The sequence below is a fragment of the Aplysia californica genome, unplaced genomic scaffold, assembly GCF_000002075.1.
Source record: "Aplysia californica isolate F4 #8 unplaced genomic scaffold, AplCal3.0 scaffold01172, whole genome shotgun sequence".
In the NCBI taxonomy this organism is placed as follows: Eukaryota; Metazoa; Mollusca; class Gastropoda; order Aplysiida; family Aplysiidae; genus Aplysia; species Aplysia californica.
In genome coordinates this window covers 80431-94230 of record NW_004798442.1, presented here as the reverse complement: position 1 = coordinate 94230, position 13800 = coordinate 80431, and the positions used below count along the sequence as shown (strand labels likewise).

At 39.8% G+C, this 13800-nt stretch overlaps 1 protein-coding gene and 1 long non-coding RNA gene across 2 annotated transcripts in view; one reads left to right on the top strand and one right to left on the bottom strand.

The window, feature by feature from the left end:
* LOC101845058 (protein retinal degeneration B) overlaps positions 1-2716 on the top strand; it is a gene marked incomplete at its 5' end in the record, with an annotated part of 17558 nt that extends 14842 nt beyond the window's left edge. Inside the window, 2 exon segments of the mRNA XM_013090195.1 lie at positions 424-552; positions 1515-2716. Coding sequence (XP_012945649.1) covers positions 424-552; positions 1515-1865 — 480 coding nt within the window. The 3' untranslated portion in view covers positions 1866-2716.
* Positions 2717-5805: 3089 nt separating this feature from the next.
* On the bottom strand, positions 5806-7008 carry LOC118478903. The gene is made up of 2 exons (XR_004859346.1): positions 6095-7008; positions 5806-6025 (listed from the first exon to the last, which is right to left on the bottom strand). It is a non-coding gene; the product is annotated as an uncharacterized LOC118478903 (long non-coding RNA).
* Positions 7009-13800: the final 6792 nt, after the last annotated feature.

The following is a 13800-nucleotide window of genomic DNA, read 5'->3' as shown; positions in this document are numbered from 1 at the left end:
CCCCCTTCCTTCACAAACACAACACACATACAGGGAAATACAGCCTGTAGCATTTGTATCAGGTAATGTGATGACTCATTAGCCATAGCCATTGGCCCACGCAGTGCTGAAAAAAAATTCTTATTTTAAGTTCTGATGAAAAATCTAATGTCATATTTGTGGTCACCGCCTCAAAATTAGTGAAGTTCACATGTAAACTACTGGTTTAAATGCATATTAACAATTTTATTAATTTTAAGAAGGAAATTATTCATGGTTTGATATTCCTGCCTTACATTCCTTAACCCTTCAATCTGTTCTGCATTCCGAAAATGAACAGACCAAATTGCCTGCTACCGAAAAAAAATCAGGTTGTTGCTGCCATGATAGTTGTGATTGTTATGGAATATACGCCTACTGTAAGAAGTGCGTGTCCCTCCTCAGGCCAGCATCGAGCTGAAGGCAGCGTATGGCTCGGCCAAAGACATCAGCATCTACCGCGAGCTGGGCCTGCAGCAGCATCAGATCTTTATAGTGGGGAAAGCCTCCAAGAAACAGCACAGTCAGGCACAGGTGAGTCAGTCACTGGGGGCTTGGGGAACTCACAGTCAGGCACAGGTGAGTGAGTTGCAGGGGACACAGGTGAGTGAGTCACAGGGGACACAGGTGAGTGAGTCACAGGGGCCACAGGTGAGTGAGTCAGAGGGGCCACAGGTGAGTGAGTCACAGGGGCCTCAAGTGAATGAGTCACAGGGGCCACAGGTGAGTGAGTCACAGGGGCCACATGTGAGTGAGTCACAGGGGACTCGGGTGACTGAGTCTCAGGGGACAGGTGAGGGAGTCACAGGGGCCACAGGTGAGTGAGTCACAGGGGACACAGGTGAGTGAGTCACAGGGGACTCAGGTGAGTGAGTCACAAGGGACACAGGTGAGTGAGTCACAGGGGCCACAGGTGAGTAAGTCACTGGGGACAGGTGAGTGAGTGACAGGGGGCTCGGGGAAATCATAGTGGCCTATGTGGAGGTGGATTACAATGATTGTCTTGTTCTTGTTTTTCTTGTTCTTATACTTGCTCCTCTTGCTGTTGTTGTTGTTCTTATTGTTGTTGGTGTTGTTTTTGTACTTGTTCCTCATGTTCTTCTTGTTCTTCTCATTGTTCGTATGCTCATCCTTTCTGTGGGAGGACCTTTCTTAAAAAACCCAATTTTTTGCTTCTCAGTCTGAAAAACTTTGTACAGCTGTAAAAATCTGGCAGACTTTACATATATAAATTTGTGGATGGTTGGCGGGTGCTCTGGTGTGGTTTGCTTCTTCTTGCCTATCAAACATCTATCGTCTTTATCTCCCCTCTTTCTTATTTGTGTTTGTTACTCTCTTGTAACATCTCTAAACTTCGGCACTTATATGACCTTATTGTGTTGCAAGTGCTGTAAAACACTTACTAAAACAAACATACTGTATAAATTTCTTCTTCGTCAAACCCAGCTGTCTCTTAAAAAAAGAAAAGCATTAGATCAAAGATTTGTTTCCTCTAGGTTCTCTCTGACGGCTACTCCGCTCATCTGAGCCAACTCATGTCACCGGGATTCACACGGCCCGCCGTTGGCAACGCCCGCATGTTCCTGCGCAAGTCCAACTTCCGGCTTTCGCCCAGTGAGCACCAGAGCAGGGAGAGCAAGAAGCTGGCTCGCCGCACCATCTCACACCCGGCCAAACCCTGCGGTGCGGGAGCAGAGTTCTTGCCTCTACCCGGCGAAAGTGCTCACACACGCATTGTGGTGCAGGACTTCTCTGCCACTGGGGGTGCAGGCAACGGAGGTGGTCGGTCGCGTGGAGGGTCACCTGCGCTACCCAGCACGTCTCAGAGCAAGACCACTGATGTTTGAGTAGTGAGGAAAAGTCTGTGCTACACAGTTGAAGAAAATTCACTATCTGTGAGAGCCTGCTGTGGATCTGAGAGAAGTGAACCTCGTCAAGAACACTGAGTTAAGTTCTTTCTGTGGATGTCTGGAGTCTTGAGCGAGGATACAATAACCGTTAAACCTTGCTCTTATACAGTAAAGTTTTACAGTAAATGTCCAGTCTCGTGCATGGCTTCAACTACTATTGAACCTTGCTCTAAAACAGTGAAGTTTTATAGTCAATGTCCGGAGTCTTGATCGAGGCTTCAATAACCTTAGAACTCTGCACTCGTTCTATCTATTGCACTGTTTACAGTGGAAGGTGTAGGGCTCAACTTCATATTGTGCAGGAGATTCAGCTGGTGAAAGAGAATGAGTGAGCCAGCTGTAAGGAATTGGTGTGAAGCTGTGTCAGAATTTCACTCAAAAGGAGATAATTTGAGACTGTGAAATCGCATTTTTACCTTTTTTTGTCTTTGCCATCAGAAAGATGGGATTGTAACCTTGATTTTGATACCCAATATTTTTACAGCCAGAATCAGAAGCTGTGACACAGTGTGCTTTTACGTGGATTATCATTGCGGGAGGAGAAGGTTCTTAAACAGTTCTCGTTTTTATTAAAGATGCTCTTCTTTGAGGTACACTTTTTGCTATTTTATTTCGAAAACTAGATTCAGAGTAAGGGTCTTAGGGACAGAAGTGTGGTCTGGACCTTTGAGGTGATCATCAACATTTTGCTGATGTATTCCAAGTGTTTTATCTCAGATTTTTATCCCTTTAAAGACAAGATTGACAAGAGGGAGGACTTGCGGTAGATTGATCAGACGAAGAAACAGGCTTGTGATTGTTGAGATTGGGGGGGGGGGGGGGAGGGGGGGGTTGATTAGTTTATTGCATTCATTGTAGTTGACCAGGTAACCATGACATCAGTGTGTGTGAATGAGTGCGTTTTTGTAAAAGTGTGTGATTATGTGTGTTTGAGTGTGTATGTGTGTCTCTGTGTGGTTGTATGCATATGTAAGGCCGTGTGGTAAAATCAGGCGCTCGTCAAAATACTGAAATCGGAGAAATAGGCATTTTTCCGCCAGTTTGAACATTTTTATAGAATTTTTATTTTTAGGCTCAACCTCTTTTATGTCCATATAAAAACACATTTCAGTGTGAATTTTACTGAAAAGCATTGATTAAAGCCACAAAATATGTTATTTTTCTGTTTTCAAGGGCTCTTTGGCTTTTGGAGTTACAAACTTTGGCGGCCATTTTCTCAATAATTTCACCAGTGCGACCAGGCGACCTCACTTCCTTCAATCGCAAATATCTTTAGTTCTATTCAAGATGGATGGATGTTAATTTCATTGGAAGCAAGGCTAACAAATCGGCTTTCTGATGATACCAATAACCCCATATGCCTCAAAATTGACGAGTACCTGATTCCACCGTGTCGTGATGCATATATGTTTGTACAAGTGTGTATGTATGGAGTGTGTAGTTGTGAAGTCCCCATCTGTTGACTAGATCTCTCACGTGGCAGTTTCTGTGTTGGACCAAACCTGTGGTGGGCGATGACGAGCGGAGTCAGCGTCCGCGTGCGAGAGAACTGCCGTCTATCTCTCCGATATCTCTTCTACTTCGGTGGCTCATGACCAGTGGTTCTCTCCCCTTATACCCTTTTATCTACTTCACTCCCTGACATATTATAGCAAGAGTTTATTTACTTGCCTCGTCTGGTGCGAAGTTCAAATCATGGACACAGATATCTTGTACATATTACCTAAATATTTATGTATAGATGCTTTTATGTATGTATATGTTTTGGAAGCACACATTTGTAAAGTGTATTACAGATTTGTGTGATGAATCTGATAGCAGTTGTCATTCCAAAGAAGTTTCATGTGATATGTGAGATAAAGGAAAAGAGAAATCCGGGCTAAGAAATGGAATATAAGTTCCCTTTGTGCTGTGCAAGCACACTGATTTGTCCTGTGAATGCTTGTTGTTTGGGACACAAGCACAGGTGTCTCTTATTAAATTGTTTATTCAACAATGTGCAATGTATCTCTGTGCATTTAGCAACTAATTTTGCGTGGTTTGCTTCTTTTACTATGTTTTTGTGGATTTTAAAAAAATTGTTGGTAGCAACTTTGTTGTACCTACATGACCTAGTTGTGTTCTATGGTGCTGTGACAGGATAGTCACATCAGTAGACTCGTTGCAATGCTTCGTTAGCTCAACTGTTGGTCACGGCTGGTGGCAATATCCAGCTTTTAGATCTGATTTTTTTTTCAACTGATGGCTAGGATGGTTCAAAGCCTCCACACATTTGGTTTTAAACCAAAACAGAAAGAGGTGTTTTTTTGTTCCTTGACAGATCTGATATTTGGTACTCAATCCTATATTCGCCGAAGTACGAAACTTTTGTTATAGTAATAATTATTTGATGTCTTGATTAAATTTTCATCAACATTAAATTTGAAGTCTTGAAATGACAGTAGCCAAGTATGCTACTGGTATTGTAATTTTATGCTCAGAAAGAGAAAAGTAAGAATGAATTCTTTGTGGTATTTTTTTTTCATTGAGAGCTGGACATAAATATCAATGACATTTAAGTTCTAAAGCCAGCCCCCGTCCTGTTTTTATGTCAAACGTCAAATAAGTAATATGATGAATAGCACCGAAAAGTCATGTTAAGATGCTTTCACAAATTTGTGTTCATAGGCGCATTTCCAATCTACAACTCATGGAAATGTGTAATTCATGATAACTGAAGGCTTTGAACTGTTTGTGTGGGCTAGATGTACCTCACGACGCCAGATCGTGCTTATTGAAAGCTAACTGTCACAATGAAGATCTCGTTTTGCGTGAACTGCTTGTGTACTTAACTGTAATATACACCAACTGGGTCTTAACACACATAGCCAAAAACAGAATGTGAATCAGGTGTTTCTAATGCAGCTTAATTCATTGTCAGTCATTCCCCTATATGTATGTCTTCTAGACTGCTTCAAAAGTGTGCACAGTTTGCCAGTTTTTTTTGTGACCATTTGTCGTTAGCCTTTGCGTTTTGACTCTCCACCCCAGCACTTTCTTATCATTTTTACATTTTTTTAAGCCAGTGTTTAGAGCTCTTCTTATGACGAATCAGCCTCAATTTGAGCTTATTCTGTTCTGAATATTTTTAATGTTATTATATAACCAGTCGATTTTTCATGTTTATATTGTCTATCTGTCACTTCTTTTAGCCCTATTAGTACGTCGTGTTTTACTATCGAATATATATGATGTGGGGAACTCTGTGCCCCCCTTTCCAAAGAGAAAATTTACTCGTTAATCCAATCCGTACGCTTTGCATAGCAGTCTGTCAAAATGATTTTTTGAGAAGTACTGAAAGTTTCAAAGAGATCCTTCGCTCTAGAAGTATTCTAAAATGTGAAAAATACAACCCCAGGCATACGGATAGGGTTAAACAACAATTTTACACAATATTTCAAACTATAGATCTGTATTGCTCTTTAAGACCTCAACTAATTTCTGTTCGTTCTTATCGTTTGTCCATTCAGCTTTGTGATTCAATTAGCACTTTTTATTCTTAAATCCTTCATTCAATGGCAGAAAAGATCAAGAGCGTATACTTCTCTTCTTTCAAGTTATTAGATTTGATGAATGAACTTCTAAGTTCTGAACGTTTTGTGACATTAGAGTTTGTGAGAATTCCTGCAGCCAGTGGTCTTTGCTCCTTTCTTATCTATGGTGAGACGTTTTGAAAATGGCATGAAACTCTCAGAGTGCGACTGATGTGAAAAAAGACCATGGTTGTGTCAACGTGTTTCTCTTTACTCCTCAAACCAAACAAACTGATGTGTAGAGCAGGCACGGCTCATATTGCTTGAGCAGCCTCATTGCTCAGGGTTTGTTTTCTTGCACCTACTTTTTTTTTTTTTTCGTTTTCTTCAAGCCTCAGTGATTGGGTCTGGGTAGGCCTGCAAGTGATCAAGCTGGGCTGTTAGTGGCTCATGGAGAATCAGTTGTTAGCTAAACGTGTGTATTGTTAGCCAAATGTGTGTGTTTTTATTTTGATGTTGTACTGGTTCAACACCAGCAAAATGTCATGTTTGTCTAGTGTGTTATTTAGTATTTAGACTCTGCACCTCTCCGTAGACAAGTGTGTGATAGTGTGTGCTTGTATGTGTTGGTAGATGGTATGTCACGTAGTTTACCTCTCCGTAGACAAGTGTGTGATAGTGTGTGCTTGTATGTGTTGGTAGATGGTATGTCACGTAGTTTACCTCTCCGTAGACAAGTGTGTGATAGTGTGTGCTTGTATGTGTTGGTAGATGGTATGTCACGTAGTTTGCGGGTAAGTGGGAGTTGCTATGTGTATAGGCTATTGTGTATTTTTTACAAGATTTCCAGTGAAATGGAATGGCACTAGATATAAGTTTTTCTTTTATTTCTGTTTTACACGGTCTTGGGTTCAGTGCCAGGTCGGATTGCGGAACTTGTTGAACAAGTCTTTTGTTTTCATTTTGTGATGATGGTGATGCATATCCTTTTAGCTGCAGACTGAAATTTTAACATTGTGTTGCCGCTCTAATGTGGATTAATCATTTTGAGAAGTTGATATATGTATATTTCAATACTAAGATATGTTTATTATGTTTATAAATATAGATATATCTATTATAGTGAGGCCATAGAGATACGTATTGACTTTTTAAATTTGCTCACCGGTATATTGTGTTTGTGAATAAGAGCATTATTTTTGTTGTTTTGGTTTTTTATCTTTGTGTTTCCCTTTTTCATTTATTTACTGTCATACAGTCTCATGACTCGGATCTTCAACTCTTAGTTCTCATTGAGACACCATCGTGCGTTTGGAAGATTTGCTGGTCAAATAATATGAGGCGAGGGTTCTACATCCTCGTTGGCACACTTTGGATCATTTAGAAGGTGGGCTGCTTTCATTTTTTTTCATGTTTGGGATGATCTACGCCACATGGAGTACATCCGAACAGAAAAACAGAAATATTCCTGGAAAGATCTAGAGGCAGTTATAACTTAATTCTTTATCTCCGGCAAGCCGCTCCCAGCGGCTCACAGTCGGAACTGCTGTGCCAGTGAGCTGCTGGCAGCAGCTCGGGCACATTCATTTACTATGACTTGGACATCGGATTACTTTCACAATTACCGAAAAGGGTCTCTTTTATCGGGATTTCATTCATTAGATGAAGAACTATCTAAATAAATTCACTTGTTTTGATTGAACGATTGAGGGGCCTCGTCGTAGTGGGTTTCCCCCCACGGAGATAAGAAGTTAAGATGTAGGGAGGTGTACGTTTAGACATGGAGCAACGGGAAAACTAGCTGTCTATGTAGACAGATTTTTTTCCAGAGTATTACTTGAATGAAGGTTATTGTGAGTCTGGAAAACTTCCGTGACTTTTGCAGACTGGGTGGAGGGAATAGCTTCCAATGTTTGTGATGCCATGAGTCATGGCATGACATTCATTTTGCTCTAAAATCTTTTGAAAGAAATTGTTTTGAGTTGGGTTGTTTTTTTTTTCTCTCCACACTCTCCTTTATTTTATCTTCTTCCATGTTCCTGAGGATTTCGTGTTTTTTTTGTGTGTTTTTTTTTGGGGGGGGGGGGGGGGGGGTTCTGGTTTTTTTTGTTGTTGTTGTTATCCTGTCAAGTCAGAGGTTTTTTAAAAAGCTCTTCAAGCAATTCTTTTACTTTTGTATATTTTTTGTGTGTGTCTTAAGATGAGCCCGAACATGTTTGCACCCTGGTCCATTGCCTCTCTAAAGTACTGTTGATTTTCCTGTTAGCACTTGCTGTTTTCTGCACTTGTTTTCACTTCTCTCACACTGTGGCTCTAGTTCCATGACTGCAATATGTACTTTCTACTCTTGTGGGTTGGATTCAGAAACACTTTGAGATTTTGTGGTTGGTGACATTGTTCTTTTGGTTTTATGATCATTTTTTAAAAAGACGCAGCAGTGTTTGTTACAGTATGTGTGAATGGCACTGTGTGTTTCAATGCTTGTTATATGCTTTATTAATGTCGATTTTTAAACAGTGTATTTGTGTATCGATGTGTGTGTGTGTGTGCGTGTGTGCATACCTGCATGCATGTGTGCATGTGTGCATCTGTAACTATGTGTGTGCATATTGCCTTGACTTTCTCACAATGCCGCAGTGACTGTAGATAATGTGAACACAAGTGGATGTCTAATGTTCCCCATAGAGGACATGGCTCAAGTAGAAATACTGTGACAACACAAGATGGACGTAATGAGACTACACCAAAATAGCAGGCAAAGAAATGTCTATCAAGTTTAGTGTAAGTGTACATTTCTCATATGTCTGATTTGAGTAGATTTAAAGTGTAGAGGATAATAATTTGTTTTGATGGTGCATTGGAAAAAAGTGAACTGTCTGTAAAAGAGGAAAAATCTATTTTCATTTCTGTGAATAATCTTTCTTAATTTTGACCTCCACCCCCACCCATCCATCTTCTCGTCTCGATTACTCATCTCTCAATATCATTGTCGAAAGCACTCTTTTTTTATTCTGATCTTGACATAGTTCTGCCCTGGACTCTGAAAGCACCACAGACGTTGCTTTCAAACCACATTTTTTTGGGTACATCTTGGATGTGAAGACATTGCTTTGATGGAGCACAGATTTTATTTTTTTTCTTCACTAAACTGTGATAGTTCCCATGTGGATTTAAGTATATTTTATCTTTCTCTACAATTTGTTTCAAAGTCCTTTCTATTCTGTGTTGATGGAATAACTTTTTGACAATCTAATTTTGAAACAAAATTTCATGCTTTTTGTACAAGTGTTAAATTTCCGCCCATTGTATATTTGGGTTCTCCATCACTTGTGGAATTTCAGCTGATGACTTTTTGATTGAGAAATATTTTTCCAGTATTTGTTAATTCTTTTACTTTTGTATATTTTTTTTGTGTTTCTTAAGATGAGCCCGGACATGTTTGCACCCTGGTCCATTTGCATTGCTCAAAGGGAAGCTACTGTGGTCCCATGCATGAACCTTATAAATCTCATTTCCTTTACCATCGGTATGATCACTTACTACTGTCTATAGTATGGATTTGACCTCATTTTCTACAGAACACGGGGGAGGAGAGGTGGACAACGAGACTTCTGAGGTTTTGTCTATTATTGTTAGACTCAATCAAGTCTAGTTTGTAGACGGCCTTGAAAAGAAATGTATATATGCTAACAGTCCGAGTACAAGAATGCGAGTTATGGTTTTGATCCAAGGCGGCCAGCAACGTACAGTTATGCATGACACTGGATGAATTAATATGGTTCCTACTTATTACTGTTCTGGCTACAATTTTCTCTAAAAATGATGAAGACTACTAATTTCCCCATTGAATATTCTACAATAAAAAGGATATTCTGTTGTTAAAAATAGTCGACTTGGATGAAGAGTATAGTCTACTCTAGGGAGAATATTTCGCTAAGATGAAACCCTGTTATTTTTAAATCAGAGGAACTTTTCAAGTGGTTTTCCTTACTTTTTTTTTTAGAGGACATGGTTTGTTTGTTTAAATAAGTGTTTTATGGCAGTTGCAAAACAAATAGGTCATGTTTTATCAACACATGGTTTATCAGGTTCATGTATTGGAGTGCAGAGTTTATGTACAGTGCCTGTCTGCCACACTTAAGGGTCAGGGGTCACGGGGTCACAGGCTCAGGCTCAGGGGTCATGGGCTCCTGGTCTCTGCTGTCAGATGTTTGTGTTCTGCACCTTTATTGTCTGTCTTGTTGTGTTACTTCTTGCTCTAGCTTTGTCTCTCCACTGTCTCTCCCCCTACCTCCTCCCTCATCTACTCCCCACTAGCTCTCCCCCTACCTCCTCCCTCATCTACTCCCCACTAGCTCTCCCCCTACCTCCTCCCTCATCTACTCCCCACTAGCTCTCCCCCTACCTCCTCCCTCATCTACTCCCCACTAGCTCTCCCCCTACCTCCTCCCTCATCTACTCCCCACTAGCTCTCCCCCTACCTCCTCCCTCATCTACTCCCCACTAGCTCTCCCCCTACCTCCTCCCTCATCTACTCCCCACTAGCTCTCCCCCTACCTCCTCCCTCATCTACTCCCCCCTAGCTCTCCCCCTACCTCCTCCCTCATCTACTCCCCACTAGCTCTCCCCCTACTTCCTCCCTCATCTACTCCCCACTAGCTCTCCCCCTACCTCCTCCCTCATCTACTCACTAGCTCTCCCCCTACCTCCTCCCTCGTCTCTTCCTTCCCTCCCCTCATATCTCGCCCACAGACATATTTCTTTAAAGAATATTTCAAATGTTTTATCGTATTTTTATTGTCTGGGAGCAAAACGATATACAGGAGGCTTAGAGAGATTATTTTTATAGGTGGGAAAAGAAGTTTTGACGTTTTTGAGATGTCTTTTTATTTTGTGCTAAATAGAAAAAAGTTGTGTTTGGCAGCGCTTGAAAGTTTGCTTTTTAGAAATATATACAAAACTTTTTAAAGCAATAGCTACCTTGCATCGCAGTTTATTTTTGCTCACTGTTCTTGTCAGAGGGAGAGATTCATATTTTAATTTTCTTCTTACAGATGTTAAGATTGTGTTACCAATCACAGGTTAGTGTTTAGTGTGAGTGACTTTATCCAGATATACACTTGGTATCCCTCTTGCATTGATAAAGTAATTCCTCAGTGTGTCACTCTGAAATTTTCACTCACTCCATACTTACCTTGACTAGTTCTATGTATATGTGCATTATATAGATAGGTCTATATAAGACAAGACTTGTTTAGCTGAGATAATTCTTCGTTTTGATGTTATTAAAAAATTTAGATTCACTCTCAAGTCCAGAATTACTATGCTCCTTTCAGATATGTTGTTTTAGTTTTATTTTTGTTTCTGGAGATTTCTATTGCTAATTTGTACCAGGTTTTAGTATTTTTGTGCAAAGCATTTCAATATATTCAGCTGTAAAGTTTGCTCTATCTCTTAGATCTAGAAGACAATCATGTTTAAAGATGTGTTCAGTTCGAGATGAAGATCTCAACTTAAGAATGCCAAACTTTTCGCCCAGTTTTCTGGAATCTGTCAAAATTTGTCATGTGCTTTATCAGAATGAATTATTTATTTGATAGCCCTTTCCCCCCTCTTCTGGTCCTCCATACTCTTTGTAGCGTGTACTCCCCTGATAGAGCATAAGTATCCCAGTTGTCAAAATGTGCCAGGGGATCATGAAATTGCGCGTGTTTGTTACTCAGGAAATTGGTTGTTTTGATTTGTTTTTGCGTTGTCGTCTTGTGGTTAGACTATTGGACTCGTAATCGTTTGGTTCCAAGTTTGGGGGTTTGAGCCACAGGCCCAACGTTGTGTCCTTGGGAAAGACACTTTTCACAAATTTTCCTCACTTTTCTCAGGTGGGAATGGGTACCCGCCCATAGACAGCAGAAGATCTTGTCAGCTGTTAGTGTTTTAGCGCCTATAAAATGGCAGCTTGCACTCTATGCTTCCCAGGAATTTGAGATTGTTTCAGAATGCTATCAGGTCTGCTGGGGTAATAATGATTGTAAAGTGCATTGAGCTTGTTGCTGAGCAGGAATTTACACTATACAAATGCTATTGTTATTATTATGTTGCATCTTATAAAGAACTGATTTCAATATTAGGAAGATGGGTGGTCAAGGTATGCTGTGACTTTTTCGTACTCTGAACAGATTATTTAGGCATACTTTGTCTTAGAGCAGAGTCTTTTTCAATCAAAATAGAGAGCTATACGTTTTTGCTCTGAGGTTGGGTTTTTTTCTATTGACTGATTTGTTTTACCTTGCAAAATACCAACTAGTTTCATGTCAAATGTTTATTACTATACACTCATTCAAGCTGTCAATAGTGTTTTCATTCTCTAGAATAGCATTCTACAATCAAAATGTTCGAACATGAAGAAAAGCTACTCCCTGAGTATGATTAATATATGTATGCTTGTCCTTATATTTTGTTGTTGTTTTTTCATCAAATGCAAATTAGCCATGATACTGTGTATCAGATAGACTACCTGATTGGAACTCACTACTCTAAGGAAGGAATCTCATCAACTCACGACTCAAACTGATGATGATATTTTTCTTTTTCATTCTCCCATTGGGTTGTCACGTCAACCGGGAACCTCCCATGTCAAGTTGATCTGCTTTATCTACCACACTTATTATAAATATTTTGATCATAAGATTTGTTTCACTTTTTCTCAAACATTTCATTGAAATCAAAGATCCTTTTGTCCTTTATTTCGGTAGTGTTCAAGCTTTCAATTTTGAAATTTAGGAGCAATTATTGCTGTTAAAAATTATAGGACATTCATATTTTAGTGTATTTGTTAGATCTATATGTGAGATATCATGGTGAAATCAGGTGCTCGTCAAAATAATAAAATCGAAGAAACAGGCATTTTCCCGCCAGTTTGGCATATTTAATCGAATTTTTGTGTTTTGGCTCAACACCTTTTATGTCCATATAAAAACACATTTCCATGTGAATTTTTCTGAAAAGGGTTGATTAAAGGCACATAATTTTCTTTCGATCTTCAAGGGACTCTTAAACTATTGAAGTTACCAAACTTTATAGGGGCCAATTTTTCGCTAATTTTACCACAGAAGCCAGGTAACCCCACCTCCTTCAATCACAAATATTTCGACTTCTATTCCTCGAGGATGAGTATTTTTTCATTGAAAGTAAGACAAACGAACAAGCTTTAAGGTGATACCAATAACTCAACATGCCCTAAAATTGATGAGCGCCTGATTCCACCATGCCATAACACATAGAATCTATGGCTTCAAATTTCAGGGCATGTTGGGGCCGTTTCTGTCATTAAGTAAGTGGTGATAGTCAACCAAGTATTTTCCTGGGTCACTTCAACACTCTTAAGCATTTTCTTTCATGTTCTTTTTTTAGAATATAGGTTAAGAGACGAAGAAGGCTTTGAAGCTTAAGCAGCAGCCTGTCTCAAGCTCACTAACAGTTGTGCCATTGAGAATAAAAGGGATATATGTTTATATGTATATGTAGGCCTGTGTGTGTGTGTGTGTGTGTGTGTGTGTATGTGTGTGTGTGTGTGTGTGTGTGTGTGTGTGTGTGTGTGTGTGTGTGTGTGTGTGTGTGTGTGTGTGTGTGTGTGTGTGTGTGTGTACATCTCCACTACCAGTCAGTAAAAATTGATTAATCACCACCCTAGGATAGAGCAAAAAAAATCATATTTGGAACCAAAGATCACTTCATGGCTCTAACCTTTTTAAAAATTGAAAAATCTTTTTTTTATCAAATTGTAGTTAGATCACTCTAATTCTGTGGGTGGTTGGCAGGTGCTCTGGCATGTTTTACTCTTTTTTTCCTATCAAACATGTTTCACTTTTGTCTGTCCTCTTTTTGTGGGGGGGGGGGGGGGACGTTACTCTTTAGTAACACCTCTAATCTTCAGCACTTATATATGACCTGTTTGTATTGCTAGTGCTGTAAAACTAGAAGGCAAAAACTCTAGTTCTCAAGGAGGACAATTCAGTATACAGGAAAGTAGAACATGACTGAAGAGTTGTGCATATGTAAGCAATATTACATATTTTATGTACCAGTATGCGTGCATATATTATGTAAGCAATATTATGTATTTTATGTAACAGCATATGTGATAGATCAGAGGAGGACAGAATGGCTGGGAGTGGGAATAGGGGTCAGTGATATAAGATTCTTATTTCAGCTCTCAGTGCAGTGGACATTCCACGCCCCTGTCCATCTGTGGACTGTGATATGTGTCAGTATGTTAGTGTGGTAGTGCCTGTAAAATGGCAGCTTGCACTGGATGCTTCCCGGGAAGTTAAGATTATTTCAGAATTCAAAATGCTTTCAAT